The sequence below is a fragment of the Ammospiza nelsoni genome, chromosome 4, assembly GCF_027579445.1.
Source record: "Ammospiza nelsoni isolate bAmmNel1 chromosome 4, bAmmNel1.pri, whole genome shotgun sequence".
Taxonomy (NCBI): Eukaryota; Metazoa; Chordata; class Aves; order Passeriformes; family Passerellidae; genus Ammospiza; species Ammospiza nelsoni.
In genome coordinates, this window is record NC_080636.1 from 12,053,462 (window position 1) to 12,064,287 (window position 10,826).

General features: G+C 39.6%; 1 protein-coding gene across 1 annotated transcript in view; it reads left to right on the plus strand.

The window, feature by feature from the left end:
- Positions 1–10,350, plus strand: part of PPARGC1A (PPARG coactivator 1 alpha) — a 68,755-nt gene extending 58,405 nt beyond the window's left edge. The window contains exons 11-13 of the mRNA XM_059470335.1: positions 3,020–3,141; positions 3,500–3,651; positions 6,534–10,350. Of these exons, the coding sequence (XP_059326318.1) occupies positions 3,020–3,141; positions 3,500–3,651; positions 6,534–6,637 (378 nt within the window). The 3' untranslated portion in view covers positions 6,638–10,350. The remainder of the gene's footprint in view (positions 1–3,019; positions 3,142–3,499; positions 3,652–6,533) is intronic.
- Positions 10,351–10,826: the final 476 nt, after the last annotated feature.

Genomic DNA, 10,826 nt, shown 5'->3' on the forward strand with positions numbered 1-10,826 from the left:
GTCTGAAAAAGTAATTACTCTGCATATGCAGATTTTCCTGGTTTTGAAGTTTATGGCACCCAACCATAGTGAAAGTAAGCAGAATTAGAATGTGGAAATGGAAGAAATGCAGATTTCTGTAGCTTGCACTCTGCAGTCCCTGGTTCACAGAAGCCCTGCCCAAACTCCTCTGTCAGGAAGGTCAGGGCTGTGGACTGGGACACAGTGGAGACAGAGATAAAAAGCAGCAGCTGTCTGGAAAGTACCCTTGTGCCCTAAATTATGGCTGCCCATGAGCACAAGTGCTTCTTTTAGCCATGCCAGCTTCTCCAAACTGCACTGTTGTGGCAGAGAGCAAGGGCAGCTTTTGGACCCTGTGTTTTGGAAGGTGTAGCATTTAAAAGTGGATGTGTCTGTCCCAGCATGGTTACAGAGGACTATCAAGGCACTCACCTTGGTTCCTTACATCATCAAAAGAGGCAGTAGTTTCAAGTGTCTAAATTAGATCCTTACCAGGTCCCCCTGATTAAGGAGAGCCGATACATATTTTGGTAAAGCAACCAAGGACTCCTCTGGGCTGACCAGGGACCTATAAGGGACACAGGTAATTCTTTGTGCCATGCCTTAGTGGGTAGGGCTTTTGGGTAGGAATGTTTCATGCTTGAATCTCTGTTTTCTGCAGTTCTAAACTTTCATTTCTCAGGAGCTTCGATTAACTGGATCTTAGCCCCTGAGATTTGTGAGGCCAGGAAAAGAGTCAGTGGAAATAGTTTACTGAATGTGCTAGTAAGAGTTTCTGTTGGGAGACAGATATTTTAGTATTGGCTTCCTGCCGCAGGAATTGTTTATTTATTTTGCATTAAATAGTTCCTGAGAGCAAAGTGCTCTCCTGGGAACAGGAAGACAAGATTTCCAGCACCCCAAACTAAGAATTCTGATGGTCTCTTTATCTCAAATGAATACTCAAACAAGTAAAGAAGTGACATCAATATAATTTCTGATTTTACCTGTGTTTTGGTCTGATCTCAATTGTATTGTCCATGGTCCAAGAGTGACTGGTGCTTTAAGCCTCTGTGGGGACTCATGGAAAAGATACATTTCATGCTGTATCTGAATTGTAACACTATAAACTACCTGTCTCTTCAGGCTAGAATGTTTCTGAGCAGGAATGCAAGTCTATATTTAGGTCCCTAGTTCCTTTTGCATTGCACAGTTGAGGTGCCATTAGCCTTTAGGCACCTCCAGGTTACGATAGTCATGAATTCTCAGCAGTCAGTCAGTGTAGCTCCTTCGGCATTCGGCACCTAAATTCTGCACAAGTCTCAGGTGCCAAAGCTGATGGTTTAAACTGACATTGCTGCGCTGACTGACAGATTTATGCCAGCTGAGAATGTGCTGGTGGTGGATTTATGGGGCTGCTGTGTGGGTGTGTAAGGGATGAGCAGCAGGGCCAGTAGTGCCCGGCCAGAGGCAATCGGAGATAGGAAGGCTGAGCACCCAAGCCTTGTATAGCTGGTGCTTCTTTGCCCTGGTTACCTTAAGGTCAGTGTTTTAAAGATCTCATTTTTCCATTTTATTTTCTTGCAGCTCACTAAATGGCTCTGCCCTCAGAAGTGTTTATCCTAAAATTCATTAAGTGGCTCTTAAAGAGTTTTATAGTCCTTCCCTCATTTCACTGAGCATTTGCACTAAGGAAGGAATGATACCACCACAGCTTGATTGTTATAAAAGTATCTGATGCTTTGTTCCAGGTGCTGAAAGAACATGCAGAAGAGACCCTAGCCTAGGGTCTTCGGTCAGGTGTTTTTTATTCTGAATAAACCAAAAGGCAGTGGTAACTGTGGGATATATTTTACTTCCTGCCATTCCCCCTGAAATGTTTCTTTTAATAAAAGGCATATTTTGGACCCAGTCCTGGTTTCTGCTGGCATAGAGTTAATTTTCTTATTAGTAGCTACAGTAGGTACAGCACAGTATTTTGGATTTAGTATTAATGTTGATAAGACATTGATGTTATAATTGTTGTTAAGTAGTGCTTACTCTGAATGAAGGACTTTCCAGTTTCCCATGCTCTGCCAGGGAGCAGGTGCAGAAGATGCTTGCAGGGAGTGTGGTCAGGACAGCTGACCTGAGGTGGCCAAAGGGATATTCCATACCATGTGGCATCATGCCCATATATAAACCAGGGGGAGTTGGCTGGGAGAGGCAGAGCACTGCTCGTGGATGGGCTGGGTGTTGCTCAGAAGGTGCTGCACTGGTTTCTTTTGGGTTTTATTCCTCTCTCTCCCGTTTTCATTACAATTACTGTCATTATGATTATTACTATTATTATGTCTGTCTTTGTTTCATTTATTAAGCTGATCTTATTGCAGATGTTTCTCCTTTTTCTGGTTTTTCTCCCCATCCCACCAATGAGCAGGGAATGAGCTAGGGGCTGCGTAGTGCTTAGTTTTTGGCAGGGGTGACAATCTTAAAAAGTTTTCCCTCTGTTTAAAAGTATGGATTATGGTGAAACAGGATTGGAGGATGAATCAGCCATTGAGTTTATGAGCTTGTAATGTTATGCTTGTGATGTATTTTGTTATGTCTGTGGTACACTTATGCAATTATTGTGTTACTTTATGCTACTCTGCAAGAAAGATGAGTTTTGCTTGGTATTCTATACATGGCAAGAGAAAGGGAGTTCCTAGTTTGGAAGAGTTTGCAGTCCTGGAGGGGAACAGGTAGAAGGGGTGAGAGGGAAGAAGGTGCAGTAGGATACAAAGGGAAGCATCTGTCAGTGTACAGAGCAGTAACAGCAATCAGTGAACCCTTCCCACACCACCTGACAAATGTAGGGTCACTTAAATACCTTAGATGCTTTCCAGGAGGGAACTATTTCATGTTCGTGCAAGATGCAGTAGGCCTTCCACAAAAGAATGCTTCTATAATTATGCATCCTCTGCACATCTGTGTGTGTCTTTGCATGCATGTATGTAAAGGTTCATCTCTATTACACGTTTGTTAAAAGAACACCTTCCCGGTTGCTCTCTATCAACAGGAAGAACGTCGTGTGATTTATCTGGGTAAAATCAGACCTGACACAACCCGAACTGAACTGAGGGACCGGTTTGAAGTTTTTGGTGAAATTGAGGAGTGCACAGTAAATTTGCAGGATGATGGGTAGGAACTTTTGAGATTACTTCTTGTTTGAGAACTGCCATATGTAAAAAATTATGGCAGTGAGATTACTGGTATGGGAGTTACCAGTATAAGTAAGTCCTGTGACAGATGACATGCTGAGTTCAAAACCTTACTTATTTTCTTTCATCCTTATTTATTAATCTTGCTAGTTGAAATTTCCTGTCCCAGAAATAAGTATTTAGCTGCATGACAGGACAATCATGCTGATAAATGGATGCAGTACCTCTGGCATTTCCACTGCCGGGTCTCCGGCAAGTTCTTGCTTTCAGGAAGGGGTTACACTAATGTGTGTTAACTCTTCTCAGCTTTTGTTCACAACTGTATTTTTCAATGGCAGAGACAGCTATGGTTTCATCACCTACCGCTATACTTGTGACGCCTTCGCTGCTCTTGAGAATGGATACACTTTACGCAGGTCAAATGAGCCTGATTTTGAGCTGTACTTCTGTGGACGCAAGCAGCTTTGCAAGTCTAACTATGCAGACCTAGGTAGGTATTTTGCTCTATGTGAATTGAAATACCTAACAGGAGTCTTGTAACTCATGAGAATTTAGGGTTTGCTTCTTTTTTGTTTACTGCTGATACCCTTTAAATGATTGGAGGGGTGTTGAAGAAAGTGGTTTTCTTCTTACCTGCTGTAAGAAGTTTAAAAGTCTACTAATCTGAGCTGGCTTCTTTCAAATATTCCAAACTGAATATTCTTTTAAAGCCCATTTCCATCATTATCAAAAATAAGTGCCCAATATTCAATAATACATTTCTAAGTTGAAAAGATGGCACTGCAGAAACCTCCCACATGCTTTACTGTTTATTGCTGTAACTGTTTGATTCCAGTACCTCACTTATGTATATGAGAGATAAGCAGAGGATAAAGTAGATGCCCCAACCCAAAATCTTCATTATGATTCTTACTTCGCTATGAGTTCTGTTGTAGATAGGCAGTATTTGCCAGGGGCACTCATTAAACACAATTCATAGTTGCTCAAGTTTGAAAGCTAGAAGAGCTTGTGGCCAAATCTGACCCTTAGTGTGGCAAAAGCCACTGATCTCAACTGGTGATTCTAAAATTGTGCATAAGCATCTATGTGTATGAAGGTGTCTCCTTGCAGGGCCTTCCAGTTGTGATGTCAGAGGCTCCAGCCTGTGGAAAGCTTTGCAATTCTCTTGGTGTTTGAAGTTCCACTGATGTGGGGCTTTATGCATAGCAGTCTCCAGCCCCCAGTATGCTGTGATAACTCCAGTCCCAAGTGTGCATGCTGGCTGTGACAACACACTTGGGTCTGTGTGAGTCTTGCCTGGGCAAAAATCTGTGATTCTGTCCTGTGCTCCAAGTCAGGGTGTGGTGCTTCCCCTTGCAAGGATTTCTGGAGAAGTTCAAAGTCTTCCAGCAGGAATACTGATGTTAAGTATATGTGTAAAGAGACTATGCAGACTACCAAAACAGCCTCTGTAATGTTACAATATAGGATAAACTCACCTCGTATTTAATTACCTTTTAAAATGTAAAGTATTCATTAAATGTTAAACCTTTCCTAATGCCTGTATAAATAGACTAAAGGCATGGAAAATACTCTTTTCTGAATTACATAGCAAGGCACATTTTTGCTGTTGAATCTGTATTAATCAGATATTGTAGATTTTTTAATGAATAAATGACCACAGTCATTAAAATCTCTCATAACCCTGTAACACAGTGCTAATGAAATCTTGTATGTGCTGCCCTCGGCTTTGTACAATGCAGGAAGTGAATGCAGATATATTTTTCCTAACCAATTGATGTCTTTTCAAAATAAATTATGAAGATTGTATGCATTGTTCACAATGAATATGCTATAATTCACTTCAGTGGCTAAACAGATAATATAAAGCTAAGAAAAGGCAATTGACTGCTGAAGAGATACAGGGTTGATGTAGAAAATATAAAAGGTAGCAAGGCATTTGTTGAAATGTAGGCTGATAAAAACAGTAAAACCAGATTAAAGTCTTGCCTTGATTTGACTTATCTTCAGCAATGGAAGCCAAGGTCATCTCTGTATCTCAGAAAATCTGGGGTTTAAAGTAAGTTGTCTGAAGGGAACCCTCTTGAACATTATTCATCACTGGGAGTATTCCCTGTCAACTCTCTCCATTGTGAGAGGGATTCCCAGAGTAGCTGTGAGCAGACTGTTTTCACTTTGTCCTGCTGACAGCTTGAGCTTCTGTACTTCAGACTGCATTCCCTGTATTTCGCCGAGTATTGGATAGAGCAACATAAGGAAATGGCAGGATGAACTTTAAAATTCATGAGCTGGTACCAGGACAGAGAGAATTAATCAGCTTTGGGTTGAGTACAGAAGAAAGAAAACACTTGAAATAGTAGTCAGAAGTTTAACACCTCTCCTCTGTGAGAAGATATTGTCTTAGCAGAACTTGTAATGAACATTTAATGCGCAGTGTGTCTTACAGCGGTAGATGGGGAGTTCTGATTAATTCAACACAAGAAATGGTAAGAAAAGGGCACTCACATAAAGGAGCTGTGACACAGGAACTGGTGAGAGTCAGTGTTAAGCAGGGTTGACTCCAAAACGAAATTCATTGCTTGCAGCCATGTCAATAATTGTACTGGAGTTGTGTGGCCCCAAATGTACAATCCCTCCTCTGTGCTGGGAACAGACTGACGTCCGTGCCTGAGCAGCTGACAAGGCTGGAACAGGTATCCTAGGCGGCAGGAGCGAGCTGGGCTGTTGTTGCTGCTGTGGCTTATCACACACATGTGATGCAGAAAGCTGAGGAGCCCACCTGAGACTGCTCATGCAGCCTTGCAGAGGCCCTGCCCAGAATTGCTCACACTCTAAACAAGCAAACCCAAAAAGATAAATGGAAGCAAACCCAGAGATTCTGGCAGGCGTAAAGCATTCCATAAGACCCCAAGGGAAGGTGGGCTCTGTCCTCTGTATGCTGCTCACAGACTGCTCTGGCTTTCTTAATTTTCTTAGGAAAATTAAGTCTTGGACATGTTATGAAACAGCAGTTGGAAGACAAAGGTGGAGTTTTGATTAAGGTATCTGTCAAGACTATCTGGACTACTTTGAGACCTATATACAAGTGTCTTGGTGCTCAAGTCCTTGAGGAAACTGTTCTGAGTTAACCTGCTCTAAATGTATATGCAATTAATGGTTCTTCCCCACTACTGATGATGGGTACCATTTTTGTTAGGTGCTGCTTCTTACCAGGAATGTCTAAAGCTTCTGTGATGGTCATTGCTAAGCTTTTTCATCCCATAAAGTTGTGGTTGTAAGTGGATTGTTTCTTCAGTGTCTTGTTTGTACTGATACACAGAGAAAAAAAGTAGTTCTTGCCTCTTACCTAAACTTGCATCTTTTGGGTTTCAGATTCAAACTCAGATGATTTTGATCCTGCTTCTACTAAAAGCAAGTATGACTCCATGGATTTTGATAGTTTACTCAAAGAGGCACAGCGGAGCCTGCGTAGGTAACAAGCATGTCATCCGAGGAAAACAAAGGGATGGCGAATACCTCACGGACATCACGTCCTTCAATAATGGACAACTGCAAAGTCGTACTTAGGAATTTCTCCTACTTTACACTCTCTGTTCAAAACCATGGTTTACATGAACACAGCTGCTCGAGGAGTGGAGGGGCAGGGTGCTGCCCAGCAAGCACACGCGTGGCCATGGGTGTCAGCCGCGCTCTGGCGGGGGAGCCGGGCGTCCCTGGCGAGTTCAATGCAAATCACGAGACATGGCAGCAGTTCCACAGAGATACACGTACAACGATGAACTGCAAAATCTGTACATAGTGCATTTTAACAAAAAAAGAACAAAAACAAACAGAGAAAAAAACCCCAGTGTGAGAACTACGGCTGCTGATGTCTGGGGATCAGACACTGCATATTTTTTTTTGTAAAGAAGCTTCTTCTCACGGTGATAATATGACAATCCAGAAGAAACCACAGGTCCCAGAAGCCTGCAATCTGTCTTAGCTTTGTTTTAAGATTGTTCTTTTTTTGGTTGGTTTGTTTTTTGGGTTTTTTTGTGGATTTTATTTTGCAGAAAAGAAAATTAAAAGGCTCAAGCTTCCCTAACATTTTGAAGTTTCATCTTTTAATTCTGACACCCATGTAAATGTCTACAACATTGATCTTCCACAGCAGAATTTTCAAAGCCTTGTTAATGGTCAAATGTGCAGCTTGTTCAGCGATTTATTCTAATGAGCGGACGTGGTGTTACATTATTAATGAGAGTTGGATATAACTATCTGGGTGTGTGCACAGATAGTTTATTTGCTACATTCTCTAAAGTAGTTGAGTATTTACAAATGTTAAATGGAGTATTTTTATTTATGTACATACTGTATGACGATGTTCTTTTTTGTTACAGCTATGCACTGTAAATGCAGCCTTCTTTTCAAAAAACTGCTGAATTTTTCTTAATCAAGAATACTCAAATGTAATTATATGAGGTGAAACAATTATTGTACACTAACATATGTAGAAAGCTGAACTTACGCTTATATATATTTGATTGTAAAAAAAAAAGAGAAAAGCGTGTGGGTGAGGGTGTGAGTGTGTATATGTGTGCATGTGTGTCTGAGTGCAAAAATGCATTATACACATTCATCCCTTCTTTGGTGAGCTTATATAAGAATTTTGTCAAGAATTATCCTAGCCCAAAAGATATTAACCACCTTCTGCAGTATTTTTCCACATTTTTCTCATTGCTTGATTTTCCTTTGCAGTTTTATACACTGAATTTGTTAGGGGAATGAAATTTTCTCATCTAAATTTTTCTAGAAAATATCATAATTTTATGTAAAGTCTCTCAAATGGGTAATCATTAAGAAATGTTTTTATTTTATGTATTAACAGTAGTTTTGGAAATAGAGGTCAAAAATCTTTTTAAAATGCTATTTTGTTTTAATTTTTGTGATTTTAGTTTGATAAAAATATGCTGTGGTACTAAGTACAGTATGATTTTTACTGTAATTCTGTGTCTAAACACTGTTCTTGAAGCCAGTAATCTTTTCATTGGCAGAGTTTAATGATGGTATTTATCTATATTTTTTACAGTTATGCATCCTGTATAAATACCAATCCTTCATTCCTTTGTTTACTAAAGAGACATATTTATCAGTTATAATTATCCTATTTATTATAAATTATGAGATGACTAAAAGAATAAAAAGGCCAGTGGAAATTTTATACCTAGGATGCATGATGGTTGTCAGTTTGGAGTAAGCAAGTGCTTTGTTTGAAAATTCCGCTTTTGCAGAAGCAGTGGGTTGGTTTTGGTTTTTTTCCTTTTTTTTTTACTATGCACTAGCATGGCCTCAAATGTGCCCATGACATTGTTGCTGATGACATTGCTTCTGTTAAATTAAATAGAAATTTCAGGAAAGAAAAAAACCACAAGAGTATAAACTACTGCTATTCTGAGCATCAGAATTTCATCTGAACTCGGAGTCTCTACTGAATCAGCAAAGTTTGGAATTTGCTTGTGAATGTATAGATTTCTTATTCTATTACTCTTTGGCATTCATGACTCTTCTTAAAGGTATGGCACACCTAACTATTTAATCTACCTTCCCACTCCAAATCTTAGAAAACTGATTCTACCCCCATATCAGTGCAGTTGATTCTGATGGCTGCATTCATTTTATCACCAGCATATTGTGTTCTGAGAGATTCCACTGTCTGTCCTGTCGGATGCTTGCTTGATTTTTTGGCTTCTTATTTCTCAGTAGATAGATAGCAATAAAACAAAAAAAAAAAAAGAAAAGAACTTTTCTGGAAGTTCTGTGTTACAAATGTAACATCCTTTACTCTGCATAATTCTTGTTGTTGCTCTGTAGGTTAAAAATGCAGGTATTTTAACTTTGTGTGAATGCCAAACTAAAAGTTTACAATTTTCCTTTCTGGATTTTGAGTATCTTCTGTTGTAAAGAAAAATATTAAAAGCAATAAATTATTTTTAAGAAATCAATATTTAGTATATCATATTATGTGTTCAAGGACCAGATGCATTACCTATTTTGCCTTTACATTTCTGTCATTAAATTTTAAAATGTTCTCTTTTGCCCTAGATTGCTGACGTTAAGAAATTGGTGTGGGGTTTGTGTGGGGGCATTATTTATTTTTCACCAAGCACGCATAATGAAGTGAGTCAAATTTTTTTTTTCACTGGCCTGGCAAACATTTTCATCTTGAAGATGGCTTTCCTCTGTGGATTTACAAATTACATGTGAAATTAATAGAGCTAGGATTGCTGAATAAAGCTATTTGGATCTTTCATAGACACTGTGGTAGAAAATCCATCAAAATATAAACTCAGTGTTTACTTTTCTTTTTTTCTTCCCCTAGAACATTTCAAATTAGCACATGTACCACATTGTCACCAGAGGCAAATTGCAGTATAGCTGTGTGTGTTTTTTATAAGAAGACTGTACTGTTGCTTTCATGCTGTGGTAAGTACCACATCCACAATACAGGTAACAGAACTGGTACTTAGGAACTGTGGTCTTTCCTAGAGCTGTAACTGAGGAATTCCTACAGAATGGAAAATTGTCTAAATACTAATCCAAGCAGAGGGAGCCTGAAGTTGAAGAAAAATATCTGTGCTAAACTACTCTGAAAAGCAGTTAGGCTGCCATCACCAAGAGCAGCCCTGAGAGGAAAGTTTGTGCCTCTGGGATAATAATACTTGGGTCAGTTAAAAAAAAAAAACAACAAACCAACAAACACAACCACACCTCCTTCTCATCCCTTTAGATGTAAGCCTACAGTAGGTAATAATTATGTGTCCTTCTTAATGGCTGTAATGAGAACTTCAATCACTATAGTATAAGATCTGATCTATAAATGAACTAGAATAGCCATGTAATATAATGTGATGATTCTAAATTTGTACCTATGTGACAGACATTTTCAATAATGTGAACCACTGACCTGATGGAGCTACTGTAAGATTTGTACAGTAGGTGAACATATAAAGTTGTGGGTTGGACTATGCTGAACAGGGGAAGTGAGATAGTAGTTAAGCCCAAGCTGGGCTGTTTTCCACCTGCCGATTCTACGTGTACTTTTGTGGTTTAATTCATTGTATGAAAATTCCTGTGATTTTTTTTTTTTTTTCTTTAATGTGCAGTACACATCAGCCTCACTGAGAAAATAAAGGGAAACGAATGTTTCAAATCCATTTCTGTTTCTCATTCTTATTACAGGTTTCCCCCCCCCACAATTGGTTATGTTGTGGGTTTTCTGTTGTTCTTTCTAGTGGACTTCAGATTATTGGCCAGAGCATGCCTGCATTACTGCACTTTGTACAGGGGACAGCATCACCAGTTTTGATATATTTAATGGTAGAAAGTGGTACCTTTCTGCCATGAGTACCCAAGTGCATTGAAGACCTGTGCCATATACCATGTACGAAAACTTTCAAAACATTCTCAGTGAGTTTAAGAGTTATGGTTTGAGTTAGAAGGAGGTGGGTAATGTAAGGACTTTTCTGTCTGTCCATGCTGGATCCCCATGCAGGTAGTAGGGACTGAGAAGTGCGAAATGGTTGGCATCTTCCAACCTAAGACAATAAACACCTGTTCTGGAAATAAGCCTGTCATGAGAGTTTTTCACCAGCCCCTGTCTCAGCAGACAGATCAGGAGGACCAGAC